The following is a 15,752-nucleotide window of genomic DNA, read 5'->3' on the forward strand; positions in this document are numbered from 1 at the left end:
CCCCCCCCCCAATATGGGCCTTGAGGTTCCCTGTTAATTATTGGTTTCCTTACTTGAAACTCAGCTCTTTGGTTGAGAAGCCTGCTCTTATAAGTATCTGCATGGGTCCTGTAATGTATTCATAGCTGCCATGAGTACAGGAGGTTTTATGTGAATCATCACATAGGGAAGCAATGTTAAGCTTCGTCTTGGACAGAGCATCCTAGTCCAAGACTCACGACCCAATCACATTCAAGCAAGCTGCAAGCGGGAACGTTTGTGATTGGTCCTTATGCGCTCAACCTGATAGGTTGTTATGTGTATAGTGGGAGTGGCTATGTTAGCCGGGAATGTTTAAATACCGGGCAGTTTCAATGGGCAAACTGTTCGGGCTATCAGATGTTGTACCGTGTCGAAGAAGTGAACGAAGAGCTGAATAAACTTGAGTCTTTGCTGAAATCACTCTCCGACTCATTGTTAAGCGCCGGACTTAACACGAAGGATCATCCACCCACCTCCCAAGGCAGACTGTTCCACTGCTCAACCACTCTGACAGTTAGGAAGTCTCTTCTGATATTTAGTCGGTAACGACTCCCTTGTCATTTCCACCCATTAGACCTAGTCTTGCAATCCGGAGCAAGAGAGAAGAGATCCACTCCATCTTCTACATGATAGCCCTTCAGATACTTGAAGACTGCAATCACATCCCCTCTAAGCCTTCTCTTTCCCAGGCTAAACAGACCCAACACTTTCAGCCTTTCCTCGTAAGACTTGGGTTCCAACCCTCTCAACCATCCTGGTTGCCCTCTTCTGGACACGCTCGAGCTTGTCAACAAAAGAAGGCAGAAAAGCTGGTTGTTTAGGGGACTGCCCTTTCCCCTGCCAAACTGCTGGAATAGGATTGTGGTGAACAGAACGGAGAATCACTGCCAGCCCTTTTGGGGAGATCAGCACTGCTTCCTGTCTTAGAACAGCTTAATATATAGAAAGGAAGCAAGGTCTGCTCTCAGATTTCCAGAGCTTGCATCTATAATCCTGTTTACTTTGTTTCTCCCATAACTTGACACATGCTAGGGACCCAGATTTCCCTTGGGCCACATTTGCAGGCCTGCAAGGGGGGGGGGGTTGCGGTGGCTCAAGTGGTTAGGACGCTGAACTGCAGGCTGTGAAAGGTCGGTAGTTCAGCAGTTCGAGACCCGGGTGCCGCATGATGGAGTGAGCTCCCATCTCTAGTTCCAGCTCCTGCCAACCTAGCAGTTCGAAAGCAAGAAATTGGAAGTAGATAAATAGGTACCACTTCGGTGGGAAGGGAACAGCGTTCCATGCGCCTTGGTGTTTAGTCATGCCGGCCGCATGACCATAGAAACGTCTTCGGACAGCGCTGGCTCTTCGGCTTTGAAATGGAGATGAGCACCGCAACCCTAGAGTCGGATTCGACTGGCTTTCGAGCAAGGGAAACCTTTACCTTACCTTAAGGGGGGGGGGGGGAGGTGACATTTTGGCTGGGGCTTGGGTGACGTGGCTGCCAATCAGCCAGAGAGGCCTCTGTGGCCAAGCAATGCTCTCCACCACCCCCCGGCCTGGCCAATCAGGTGTGGCCCATCTTGGCTGGTGGGTGTGGGCCCAGCCTGGATTTAAAGGCCAGCTGCACCACGTGGGCCTCAGCCAACCTCGTGCCTTTGCCAATCCACCTGCTCTCACTTTTATGCTTGTGTGGCAGGTGTCTCTCATCGGGTGTTTTTGTTCCTGTTGGGCTTTTGGATACACCTGTTCTGTTTCTTTTCTGTCACAACTGCATTGGCGGTATCAGCACGGGGCCAGATCCAGTTCAGGGGAAAGATGGCCCGCGTGCCTGTTTCCTCAAATTTGGGGGATCCCCTTAAGGGATTTTGAGGTGAGGGCTTCAAAGGGCATGCCCAGCTTAGGAGCTGTCCAGGCACTCTCAAGGGGCAGGGGAGACCACACAGTAGCTACCGTCCACGTGGAATCTAGCATCCTGCCATCCCCTGGTTAAACCCCCCCCCCAGCAGGTGGGCTGGGGGCGGGAGTTTCCATTGGCCAGCAGGCGGGTTGGCCAATGCCTGGATCCATTTGTACAGGATGGAGTGACATACAGTCAACTCACGCAAGTTTATGCTACCAGATTTGGAATTATTAGTGGACTTTAATTGGCCATACCTGAGGCCTATCCTATAGAACAGCAATATACATATAAATATATAAGGACATAACATCTGGCCTTATACTGCATATATATTTAACATCTTATGTAAATATTTTTTGGACTCTATGTCAACTTTGTATTTTGGATTGTGACCACTGAGGAAGGCCCTTTGGGGCCGAAACGCGTTTGGTTCAGTTGCACAGCACTAACCCATCTATGTATGAATGTTGAGAAGTTTTTTAGGTCTGATTGTGAATATTTTAAATGAGTCTTAAGTTTTTTAAAATGTGTACACCTAAATAAATTTTGTATGTTCATCATAACCCCCCCCAGCAGGTGGGCTGGGGGCGGGGGTTTCCATTGGCCAGCAGGCGGGTTGGCCAATGCCTGGATCCGTTTGCCTCATGCTGCACCAAGGCTCTTGCAGCTGCTGTAAACAATAAAGTTGTCATCATTTTCAATCCAGAAAGTTGGATGTTGTCTTCTTGCATTGTGTGGGGGTTGAGTGGTGTCTCAGCATCTCCTTCTCCCCCACTTTGGCAGTGGGTCGGCAAATGGCATTTTGGTGTCAGAGTGTATAATACTAGACCAATGGTCTGACTCTGTCCAAGAGTGCTGTGATGATATGAGATGTCAATGTAAGAGCTCTATGATACTATGCAAAAATAAAAATAAAAATCAGTTTCTCATTATTGCTAAGCTATATCCAATGGAGAATATTTTCCAGTCGTTTCTTCTTCTGTCACAAAACATTACATATTTGACATAAGATTTTGGTAAGGAGTGATTACTCAGAACATCCCGCAAGGGGAACAAATATTCCTTTGGCTTTTTTCTCCTTCGAACAACTACATAAGCATGGCTATCAATCCTATGTGAATTCTGAGTTCTGCCTTTACCTGCACCAAATGGAAGGAATGCTTCTCTTTCTACAAATCTTCCATCCTGGTCCAAAAAATGATTGGGGTTGAACTCCTGAGGTTTCTCCCATTGCTTAGGATCAAGAAGAACAGAGCGTAGATCTGGAAATATCTGGGCCTCCTGCAAAGATGAAACTGTTGGCTCAGGATGCGTACGGACAGCAACATCAAACTTTAATTTTATTTATTTATTTATTTATTTATTTATTTATGAAATAAGGATGATGATTTTATGGATTCTAAACTGATTATTGTAACATGTTTTTAACATTGTAAATCGGCATTAATTGCAGATACGTATATGTTGTTATCCGTCCTGACCAATGCTCCCTCTAAGCTGTGGAGTCCTGTGAGCAAAAATTCCACTTTCTGAGCTGCTGGCATTAGAATTGTGAGCAAGCGACTTGGCTACTGCATAAATTAGTTCGCTCTGGAGCCACCCTTCCTGAGCTAAGACAAAAATGTGTGAGCTGGAGGCTAAAAAACTGTGAGCCAGCTCACACTAACTCAGCTTACAGGGAACACTGGTCCTGACTCTATAATGTGGGGAGGGCAGGCTATTTGTCTAATAAATAAATAAATAAATAAATTTAATGTATGAATCACCCCATTCATGTAACCACAGGGCTCTGGGCGATGTACAATAACATTAAAAACACTGGCCAGGTAAACACAATAAATCATATTAGAATACATTTTAAAAGACAGATGCAGAGCAAAGTGGTACCACTTCACGCTATACTTGTGTTGATACAGCCCAAAATCACATTTGGCTTTTTAGCAACCGCATCACACTGTTGACTCATGTTCAGTGTATGGTTGATGCCATCACATTGGGGGCATGGCATCATTTCTGGGTTGAACCGGGAAGTGGTCATGCCGCTTTAGAATTCAGTGGAAACCTGATGGTAAATCCATCAAGTTTTCACCAAAGACTAGAGTTGTGTGATTATCACAACCAGGTTCATTATGGTGGGCATTTCCCCCTTATTTTACAGTTCTGGCCTACTGAGTTGGTGGGCTGCTGACAGGAGGTTTCCTCCTACAGTGGGAGACCTGGAAACCCTACAGTTTCCAGCCCCTTACCCAAAGCTTCAGAACTGCCCAAGCCACTCCTAGCTTTCCTGCACCCAAGCCTTTCCTGCACCCAAGCCAAAGTAAAAATTATGAAAAATGAAAACAAATATGTTACCCTGTTAGAGCTTCAGGCCCAGGCCAAATGGCCCTCCTGGAACCTGTTGGAAGTTCGAGATGCAATGTCCCCTGTCTCAGATATCCAGACTTCATGCCAAGAGAGGCTAAATAGCTAGGCAGGCACACTGACCTTTCTTCCTGTGTTTATTCTTCTGCCACTGTCCCATTTGAAATGCAGGTTGTGTTCTCAGGGACCATTTCCCCTTCCTTCTGTTCTCTCTCATTCACTTGGGGATGATCTCTCTCCCTGCACGCACCATGAGAGAGATATGCAGTCCTCTCTTGGCACCATGAGGCAGCTGGGCCTCTTGCCATCTGTTTTCATCCTTTAGCTAGTAAGTTAATACTCATTCCTGTCTCTGCTGTTTCCTATGCTAAGTGTACTTCTCAAATAAAGAGAGAAGTATTTATCTTTTAAACTTGCAACATGGCTCTGAGTAGCTGAGTAACCTGGTAAAATGATGCTCCTGTATTTGTAGCTTTATTTAAGCACCCTGCTAACTCGTGGTAACTGGACTAACCACATCACTTAACCCTAACAGGTTATGGGCCCAGCAGAACCCCCAGACTGGCCCTGGCTCTTATCCATGTATACATGTTTTAATATCTTGGACCTTGAGAACCACAGCTTCTTTCATCAATGAAGGCTCAATTTCTAAGCATGAATCCATCAATTCACACTGATAAAACAAAACATCATATCTTGTTTTGCTTCTGGGTTTCCTTCTTGAGTCTGGTAGGCAACTTTGCCTTCGTTGGGAAACCAAAAGGCCCCACTGTGAGGAGAGCTTTGTATAGTGCTATCACTCCTTTGTACTGCAGCATTTATGCTGAGAAAAGCTTTTAAGAAACACAAGTTAAATGTGTGAACACTTTGGATACACTTGGTAATCCGAACATTAGATGCGTTTTTGAATGAAATGGAAAGGAACTAATACAAATAGATCAACAGAAATGGGGCAAGTTAGATTGGGGTTGACATGAAAGATAGGGATGGACTGGCTCACAGATGAAAGTTGACAAATTTCAGCCAGTTCGTGTTTTGTGGACTGCAGAGCCACCACGAACTTCCACTAATTTTTAGGCAGTTTGTGGTGGTTCATGGTGGTTTGTGAAGAGCAGAAAACAAAGGTTTAAATGGCTCCAAACCATTTAAATGCCTACTTTCTGCTCCACCCACCTTTAATGAGGAAACCCCTGCTTTTTGCTTCCAGTGAAAAACAGCTGAGCGGGGGGAGGGAGCAGAAAGCAGGGGTCATGAACCAATATAAACTGGTTCGGTTTGTGAACAAACCTCCCAGTTCGTATCAGTTTTTGATTCGGTTTGTGGTTTAGCCACAAACCAAAACAAACTGCAAAAATGTGGTTCATGTCCATTCCTAGTTAACACAATAATCCCTGTATTATTTGATATCATTTCTGGAACAGGGGTCAGGTCTGTAGCCTTCAAAAATTGCTGAAGAGGAAGGTGTTTATATACATACATACACCCCCCACAGACATATATATAATACAAAGTGCTATCTCTTATAGATATTGCTCTTAGAATCCAGAAGTGCAATCATAAGAATTTCCTGTACCTTTGGAATGAGAAAACCAAATATGTTCACATCCTTTGTACATTGTCTGGGGACACCAAATAATAAGATATATTGGGAACGCATGATCTCATGAATCACAGCATTGGTATATGGCAGTTTCTTCCTATCTTGATAGCTGAATGTTCGAGAGGAACCCAAAACATCTTCGATCTCCTTATGGACTTTCTCTGGGAAAATATTTTAAAGTGCATCTTTAGTCTGGAGACTACGTTTTACAATTGCCAACCTCCAGGGGCAGACTTGTAATCTCCTGAAATTAAAACTGATATCCCAGCTACAGAGATCAGTTCCCCTGGAGAAAATGGTTGCTTTGGAGGGTAGACTCTATGACAATAAACCTTCCCCTCCTAAAACCCTGACCTCCACAGGCTCCATCCAAAAATCCCCAGGAATTTCCCTTCACAAGGTTGGCAAGCCCATGGCATTTGCCTTTATAAAGTTAATGATTCAGTGAAACCAATCACATGTTCAATATACATCAAGCTTTAGGCTTGGGTCAGCAACCCAAAACATTAAGGGAGACTTATCTGGGCAATGCAGCAGCACATTTTAAATATGAAAACAAACAAACTAATGGGTAGGGCTGTACTGGTAATTAGCTACTTAATATGAAAAAAAAAGAATCAAGGGCATTCCTTGATTCAACACAAAAGTGTCTCTTGCCTTGGATATCTGGGTGATTTGCCATGAGGAGCAATGCCCATCGCAATGTCAAGGCTGTTGTTTCCGTTCCTGCGACGAAGAGGTCGAAAATACACTGAGTCAGATTGTCTTCATTGTAAGTAGAGTCGGGGTCAATCCTGCTCTGTAGTTGACAACAAAAAAGTGAGAAAGGAGTTTCAACCAATTCTAAGCATTTTGACTCTGCAGCCATGGTTATAAAGGCTCTACACAATGTAGCGAGAAAGTCTTAGACCAGAAACGACGACACCCAAAGTCACATTCTATTAGAAACTTACCCAGGCATCAATTTGACCCATACATCCAAGCATGCTTTGCCAGCCAAAATAAACACTGACAAAATGTTGAGGAGCAAAGAGTGCAATGCAAATCAAATACTGTTAAGAAGAAACAAAGAATATCCATCCATCAATTAACAAAATATGAAAAACACATGGAAAAGGTTGGTGTAGTGGTTAAGTGTGCGGGCTCTAATCTTGGAGAACCGGGTTTGATTCCCCACTCCTCCACTTACACCTGCTGGATGACCCTGGGCAAGCCATAGTTCTGTCAGAGCTGTCCTTGAAAGAGCAGTTCTCTGAAAGCTCTCTCAGCCCCACCTACGGTGTCTGTTATGGGTAGGGGAAGGGAAAGGAGTTTGTAAACTGCTCTGAGACTCTGAGTGAAGGGTGGGGTATATATCCAATCTCCTTCTCCTCTTCCTATTTATTAACTGTTAAGGACCCAATGTGTCCTTGTGCTTGAAGAAAATTTCATAAATACAACCATTCTGTCATGGGGAAAATATAGATAGATAGACACAAGAACACAACACATAAAGAATTTAAAAAATCTAAGAACAAAAGAATGGTCAGTGACCCGTGGCTAGCCAGCCAGTCACACTTTAAAAGGTTTTTCTAAAATCAATATTATAATCATTCCACTGAGTGACAGTAGCTGAAATCTCTCAGAAAAAAAACTAATTTGTAATTTCCATTTCATTAATTGTATATTTTTTTATTTATTAAACAATTTCTACTGTGACTTTCTTCATGCTTTGGCAGGGAGGGCAGGGTAAAAATCGAATAAATAAATAAATAAATAAATGATTAGGTTAATAGTGAAAGAATTAGGTTTTTGGTAAAAGTATATATCTTCATATTCTGCATCTGAATTTTGCAGAGACCACGGCTGAGTTCAGACTGGCAATTTGAAGCGCTAGGCCAGTGGTGGCAAACCAACGTCATGGGTGCCAGAGGTGGCACTCAGAGCCCTCTCTGTGGGCACGTGTGCCATCGCCCCAGCCAGGCCCAGACCATAATTAAAGTGTCGAATTCTCTGCCAAATAATTTTAAGTAAATGAAAGCATTAGGGATTGCTTTCCTTACTTTGTTTGGATCATCTTAAGTTAATGTATGAGTTGTTTTTTCTAAAGTGAAACCTCAGTATTCAGGTTAAATCGCCGTGTTGGCACTTTGCAATAAATAAGTGGGGTTTGGGTCGCAGTTTGGGCACTTGGTCTCTAAAAGGTTCACCATCACTGCGCTAGGGAGTTGTGGCAAAGAAGACCCGGAACAGACCAGGAACAGCTTGTTCGCGGTATTCCCATTCACACTGCAGCAAATGAAGTAGGAGGATACTGTGGAGGAAGCGCAAGGGAGCGTTCGCACTGTTGGCCCGCCCCTGGTGGGCTGTTAGCAGCTGTTTCAGTGCTCCGCTGCATGTGCCTATGCACATAGGCGCATGGGCACATGGGTGCCTGCCATGGAAACAGCCAGCGCCTATTATCAATGACTGCGGGTTGTTCCCGCCTTAGTGGTGCTTGCATTCACACATTAGGGAACCGGAATCAACCCGCTCTACACATGGTTTGCTACCACTTTCACCTGGTACCTTTTAAACTCGGGAGGGAAGCGACACAAGACGGTTTGAGTACGGCTGAGGGATGCCTGACAGATGTGCCTGTGTGAACCCGCCCCTTTAATCCACTACTGAAATGCTCCTGAAACATTTGACTGCTGGGCCAAAGTGCCAGTCTGAACTCGGCCCACGTTCTGTTTTAGTTGGCTCCGGAAAACCTGGTTTTTCTTTTAGAAGTATGCAGGCCTAGGGTCACCATAAGTTGGAAACAAGTTGATGGCGCTTAGACTATTTCCGCAGTAGTGAAATTCTCTGCATTTCCATTTTAAAAAACTGCACATTAGGTGAAATGTTTTGCAGTAGATTTTTCCTCACCAGGCGTAAACTCGATATTTTCTCCTCCTTACCCCGTGTTTTCATTTAGCAAGTTCCAAAAATGTGGGCTAAGAAGGAGAAAACCTCAGGTTTGCACCTAGTGAGGAAAAAAATCTACTGCAGAAAATTTCACATAATGCACAGTTTTTAAAACGGGGAATTTCTGTAATGTATTCAGATGCTGCATGAATACGTTTGGATGTGTGTGAAACATCCCATTGGGAAGGTATGTTAAGCTTCGTCTTGGACAGGGATTCAAGTCCAAGACTACTGTGTCCAATCACGTTCAAGCAAGCTGGAAGCGGGAACGTGTATGATTGGTCCTTATGCGATCAACCTGATAGGTTGTTATCTGTAAAGTAGGAGTGGCTATATTAGCCGGGAATGTTTAAATACCGAACAGTTTCAATGGACAAACTGTTCGGGCTATCAGATGTTGTACCGTGTTGGAGAACTGATCGTGAAGAGAATAAACTTGAGTCTTTGGCTGAAATCACTCTCTGACTATTTGTTAAGTTCAGGACTTAACATTTCACTATTGCAGAGACGGTCTTAGCACACACATACAGACTTTTTAGAGACTTTCTGAGATGCTTGATACACACAGGTTCTTAAGAATCTGAAGAAGTGATGTACAGAAGGGTACAAAATACAGATATGGGGAAAGTAAAATAAACCACCTAGAAACCAGTAATGATATACAATAACTAAGTATATTGCAATCATTTATTTATTTGCCTTTCAGCCCACCTTCCCCCACAAGCGGGCTCAGGGCAGGGTACAACAGAGCAATAAAACATGATGGCAGGATGGTAACATATAGGCCACAGGAGTCCAGGGCTCTTCTTGTAGCAGGAACGCCTTTGCATATTAGGCCACACACCCCTAATGTAGCCAATCCAGGGGCTACTGTAAGCTCTTGGAGGATTGGCTACATCAGAGGTGTGTGGCCTAATATGCAAAGGAGTTCCTGCTACAGAAAGAGCCCTGAGTATAACTGTGTGTGGCACCAGGAGGGCGGCTGAGATAATCCTCCAGTATATATAATTCTATTTTGGTCATGGACTCCCCTGAACATTCCAACACACTCCAAAATCAGTTCGATCTCTGATCTGTCATTCAGAGGGTCTCCCTATCCACTGGCTGCTTTGCCTGAGTCCTGCCTCCAACATTTTAAACAGTTTGCTCTTCCTCTCCCACCCACAGCCAGTCAGAACACAGAGGTCATTTGCATATGTGGCCTGATTCGCCTTTGCCTCGGAACACAGAGGTCGTTTGCATATGCGGCCTCACTGGCCTTTTCCTCTTAACATTCTAAACAGTTTGCTGTTGATGTTCTGAGGTAAAATAAATTTCCCCTTAGTGTCTGTTGGGGGAAACCATGGTTGCAAATCTCCAGGTGAGGGCTGAAGATCACTCAGAATTACAACTGCTTTCCAGATGGCAGAGATCAGTTCCCCTGGAGAAAATGGTGGACTCTGTGTCCTTATATCCTGCTGAGATGGCCCCTGTATGACAGCCAATGTGACGTAGCAGTCAGGGCTTCAGAGCACGACCCCAAACCCTGCCCTCCCCAGGCTCTACCCCTCAAATCTACAAGTATGTTCCAACCCAGAGTTGGCAACTGTGTAATTGGCTATGGAACTACTTTCCAGACCCTTGGAACCCAGAAAACACGGCACAGGAGGAGGTGCTTTTCTAACTTAGCTGTGACTGCATAGCCCCAAATTAACATAAGCCAACCTTCAGGCGGCATCTGGAGATCTCCAGCTATTAAAACTGATGTCCAAATAACCAAAATAAGTTCTCCTGGAGACAATGGCTGCTTTGGGCAGTGGATTCTATGGCATTATACCATACTGAGGTCCCTCCCCACCCCAAACCCTGCCCTCCCCAGGCTCTACCCCTCAAATCTACAAGTATGTTCCAACCCAGAGTTGGCAACTGTGTAATTGGCTATGGAACTACTTTCCAGACCCTTGGAACCCAGAAAACACGGCACAGGAGGAGATGCTTTTCTACCTTAGCTGCCACTGCATAACACCCCGCTCCCCCTCAAAAAATAAGTCAGAGGTGGAGAGAACCATATCTGTTACCATGAGGCTGTCCTCCCATTCTACCCACTTGGGGCAGCAAAATGACTTGAGAGAGCCCTGCTTTATAGCTAAGCAGAAGGAAAGAAACATGGCTTGCCTCCCTCCATTTTTCACTTCCCTCTGCCACCCCATCCCCCACAGTCGGGACACTCATCTGGAGCTTCCTTCTAGATCTCGTTGTATTTCTTCCCACAATGGGCATTTAATTTATAAAATCACATTAACAATCCTAGTACTGGGTAGTGATGTAACAGCACACTAATATAAATATAAATATCAATATTAATTGTATTATATGCAATACAAATAATATTATTTGCAGTATATTATTTGCAACATATGCAATATAAATAATATTATTTGCATTGTATATGGATTTTAATTTTTTTTTTTAATCCCCGAAGGGATATTTTTATTATTTTTTATAAGACTAGAAAAACTACAAAGAAAATATAGGAAAAGGGGACTACATCTATGGATAAAGGAAAGATAACCACACTAAACTAAAAACCCAAGAGGAGGAGATCATATCCGTGTTAAACTAAGTGTTATTAATTAAAGTGTTAGTACAACAATATACTTATAGAGTTCTTGTTTGTCTCAGCTTCAGTGTTAGTATGTTAGTTGTTATGAGAAAACTTTCTGAGCATCTTCTTGTTGTTTGCTTCAAAAGGCAATTTTCAGAGTCCTTCTGCCTTTACTTCGGTTTTCTATCTCTGAAATCATATGTAACTTTCGTTGCACCCGCACCCATTTCTACAGCACAGTCCTCATCCGTTTCAGAGGTAGCAGAGTCATTTGATTTGGATTCTCCATCTTTGGATTCTTCCTCCAATCCCAACTGATGTCTCAAAAATTCCTTGGCTTTAAAAATGGAGTCAATCTTTTCTCTTTTGTCATTGATTTTAAAGATGACGCCCTCAGGGATCGCCCACCTATACGAAATTCCATTGGTTTGAAGAAAAGAAATTAAGTCCTTATAGCTTTCCCTCTTTTGGCAAATTTCAAATGGAATGTCTTTTAAAGTCTTGATGATTGTATTCCCCAGTTTCAGTGGAGTTGCTGAAGTTGCTTTTAAAATAGTATCTCTGGTCTGTCTTCTTGAGAATCTGACCACAATTTCTCCAGGCAGGCTATTTTCTTAATGTAATTGGATTAAGCCCTGTAGGTTGTCTCCATCTCTTTTACTACTTCACCCACTGTTGAGCCTATTGCTGGAGTGATAATCTCACTGAGTAACTTCCTCAGATCCTCCTTTTCCGATTCAGGTTTTTCCGATTCAGGAACTCCCTCAAATCTGAGAATCGTATTGGCTTTTTCTATTTGTAGCTGTAACAAACAGTTTTCTTGGAAGTTACTTCACCCATTCTTTTCTTCATTTTCTTGTCTGTGGTGTCTATCTCTTTAATTCTCGCAGTCACATGCTCCACCTTCTTCTCCGTTTCTACCAGTTGGAGCTGCTGTGATGCGAAGTTTTGATTCATCGAAGTCAGTTGCTGGTTAACACCATCAAGTTGCTCCATCACCAGCTTAAGCATATCCTCTAACATTTTCATGACGTCTGCTCCCTCTTCTGGTTTTGGGCTCTGAGTACCCACCGGTTTTGTTTTAAATTTTCCTTGCGAGGCCGCCATTTTATATGATTGTTTACAATTCCAAACCACTTCTCACGGGCTCAAAAAATCGTTGCTTCAATGTCGGTGCTCACGTAAGTCTCTCGAATCAAAGTCGCTGCTTGTCCCCCCCTGCCCCTTCATTACACTTATCTGTCAGTTCGCATAAGAGGCATCCCTCTTTGCACTCCGCTTTTCCCACAGGGGGGGTAGTTCACTTTTAAAATGTTCCATTTATTTTGAACTCATGTTCATTGTTGGTCATTTCTCTGGCCTCGCTCACAACATTCGCTACTCCGCTTGAACTCTAGCGCTTGCCCCAGTCAAATCAGCTTGTAACCAAAGGCCACACAGTGACAGGACCATCAGGGTGGAGGGAAGCCTCGATTCTCCGGCATTGAGCTGTCAAAGAGGCTGCCCCTCAAAAGCCCTCTGGCCTGGAGCCTATCGCAAAGGCTCTGTGGGGATGCCACTTAAGGTAGCACCCCTCCATATCGGTGATGTGCTAATCGCTCCCCCGAGGTCTGGGGAGAGTGACCGCCATCGCTAATCCACAAACTGGAAGTCCTATTGTATATGGAATTTTGATGGCATTGTTAACATAATTTAAAATGGTAGTCTTTGGTACTTTGTACCTCACATCTTCAGTCCAAAGGGTTTCCTCCCTTTTGTTTTGGGTTGCTATCAAATCTGAAGATAAAACTTGGAAAATTCTGCCTCTACAGCTAAATCGGTTCCCTTTCCAACAATACTATACAGCACCATCAACTCTTGAGTGCTACAATCAGGTTAAAAAATTTCTGAGCAATTGAAATGCTTGTAAGCAATGCATAACATTTTAGCAACTATGGCAGTGGTGTTAGCAGACAGAACCCTCCCCTCACTGATGGGCAGTTTATAGCTAGCATAACCATAAAAACACTTCCTAAAATATTGCCTCAAAAATCATAAGTGAAAGACACTGCCTGGCCCAAAATGACATAAAATGGATGCCAGTGAGAAACAAGCCTGGACATGTTTAGAAATGTAAGAATTGCTGACTGTCTACCGCCCCCTCCACGCCCCATCTCTCTGCCTCCAGAGAGACATGAATAATTTAGGACAATGGGTCTCCCAAGAATCTACTGGCTCACCTTGGACTAATCTCATGAACACTCAGCCTCACTTCCTTACATCTATTCACCAAACCTAGTAGCTTTTCCTATCCAGTACTCGCAGGTCATCACGCCCCATTCACATCTATTATCCAACTCAGGAAAGCCCATTAAGTTAGTTTTTTTTTTTTCTGGCAGATATGTCATACCTGCCAGAGGGCACATTTTACCAAAAGGCAGTCTGCTTCCCAGCAGTGTTTGTGTGTGTGTCTTGGATCCTTGACATACACCCCAACTTTGCTGGTCTCTCTTCTCTTCACAAAACACTGGCTGTTTTGCTGCTTCCAGGGACCTCTCCAAGAATGGTAATTATCACCCTTCCTGAAATCTCTCTCTCCCCTCTCCACCCTGTGTTTTCTCTTAGTTAGCTCTTGTGTGTGTTCTTTCTGTGTATTTTGTTTTATTCTTTCTCTTTTTCTTAATAAAAACCTTTCAGGTTGAACATCTACCTGGTTTGTTTAAGCATTCTCCTAAGGGAAAATCCCCGTACACATAGATGGAGAATCCCAGTTACCTTAAAGCTCCTTAAAGCTAATTCCCCTAACTAATTAGGAGACTGCCTCTTTGGGTAACAGAGACCAGAGAGGAGAGCTTCTTTCAGTCTTCTGAACCCAGAGGTCATACAGCAAAACAGATATACAGGTTTCAAAGAATACATTTACCTTCATCATTGACATTTTCATAGAGTGTATTTGATTTCATATGCAAGGTGGATACTTACTTTTTTAATCTGATATAGATAGAAATCAATGAAATCTTGTGGCTCGTGGGCCTCCTGATGCTTCTTATGCTTTTCGATCTCCTTCCTTGCAAAAGAATGTATAACATCACTGGAGGCAAGTGCCTTCCTGTGAGGCCCCGGGAGATATTTCATGAGCCATGGGAAAGTGTCATAAAACTACAGGAAAGGTGAATGTCAAATGGGGTCAGTACCATGAGATGGCTCAGTAACACAGTTGATGCACACTGATGCTGATGTAGGAACCCAAAATTATGTTTTCTGGACAATGCAGATTCTCCCCACATTCCAAAAGCATCATGACCATTTCCAGGAAGGGGGAAGGAGCAAATATTTCCCGGCGCTCATTCCAAACTTTCATAAATGCAAATAAAAAACTATCAGAGTTAACCTCTTTTGGTCTATTTTTTGGTCTCATCCATAGGCATTTTCATGTATATTTTTGTCTTGGGGATTCTGGAATGCACACCCTAATGTATGTGCATGCACGCCCACACACACTGAATGAGACTCCTGTCCAGGGGCCAAGTTCACAAAGTATGAAGTCCTACCACAAAACATTTCTATCAAATGTGATAGGACCTCTGTGCCTCTCAGATGCATGTGGGCCCAATCATGATTACAGCTGCACCACACAGACCGGAGCAGCTTCAGCCTTCCCCCAGCACCATTTTGGCATCTTGAAATAGCCCCAAAGAACCCCTATTTGCTCCACTGAGGAAAGCTACATGTAGCTATCATTACACATACTGCTGGAGGTGTTTCTACCTGCAGATCATAGTTTTGTTCAGAACCGGACCTGCATTGTGAAAGTAGAGGAGGAGGAGGAGGAGGAGGAGGAGGAGGAGGAGGAGGAGGAGGAGGAGGAGGAGAAGAAGCAGAAGAAGAAGAAGAAGAAGAAGAAGAAGAAGAAGAAGAAGAAGAAGAAGAAGAAGAAGAAAGAGGTTTTATACCCTGGCCTTCACTACCTGAAGGAGTCACGGATTGGCTTACAATCACTTTCCCTTCCTCTCCCCGCAACTGAAACCCTGTGTGATAGGTGGTGCTGAGAGAGCTCTGAGAGAACTGTGACTGACCCAAGATCACCCAGCTGGCTTCATATGGAGGAGTGGGGAATCAAACCCTGTTTCCTAATTAGTTCTTGCTCCAAGGAGGAGGGGGCTTTTGGTCTCTTGGAGCTGGACCTTCAAAAAGGGGCAGCCTCTGGGTGGGCTGTTCCCACCAGCAAAGAACATGCAGCTGCTGGAGTGATCTTGGGTCAGTCACAAGTTATTCCAGAGCTGTCCTCTCAAGGGCAGTTCTCTCAGAGCTCTCTCAGTCTCAAATACCGCACAGGGTGTGTGTTGTGGGGAGAGGAAGGGAAAGGAGATTGTAAGCCGCTCTGAGACTCCGAGTGA

The 15,752-nt window shown here is 43.9% G+C and overlaps 1 protein-coding gene across 1 annotated transcript in view; it reads right to left on the minus strand.

The window, feature by feature from the left end:
• Nucleotides 1–15,752, minus strand: part of LOC107115474 (cytochrome P450 2J2-like) — a 59,088-nt gene that overhangs the window by 10,691 nt on the left and 32,645 nt on the right. Inside the window, 4 exon segments of the mRNA XM_015417193.1 lie at nucleotides 3,043–3,184; nucleotides 5,838–6,025; nucleotides 6,522–6,663; nucleotides 14,338–14,582. Of these exon segments, the coding sequence (XP_015272679.1) occupies nucleotides 3,043–3,184; nucleotides 5,838–6,025; nucleotides 6,522–6,663; nucleotides 14,338–14,582 (717 nt within the window).

The sequence above is a fragment of the Gekko japonicus genome, unplaced genomic scaffold (assembly GCF_001447785.1).
Source record: "Gekko japonicus isolate JY-2015 unplaced genomic scaffold, Gekko_japonicus_V1.1 scaffold1341, whole genome shotgun sequence".
In the NCBI taxonomy this organism is placed as follows: Eukaryota; Metazoa; Chordata; class Lepidosauria; order Squamata; family Gekkonidae; genus Gekko; species Gekko japonicus.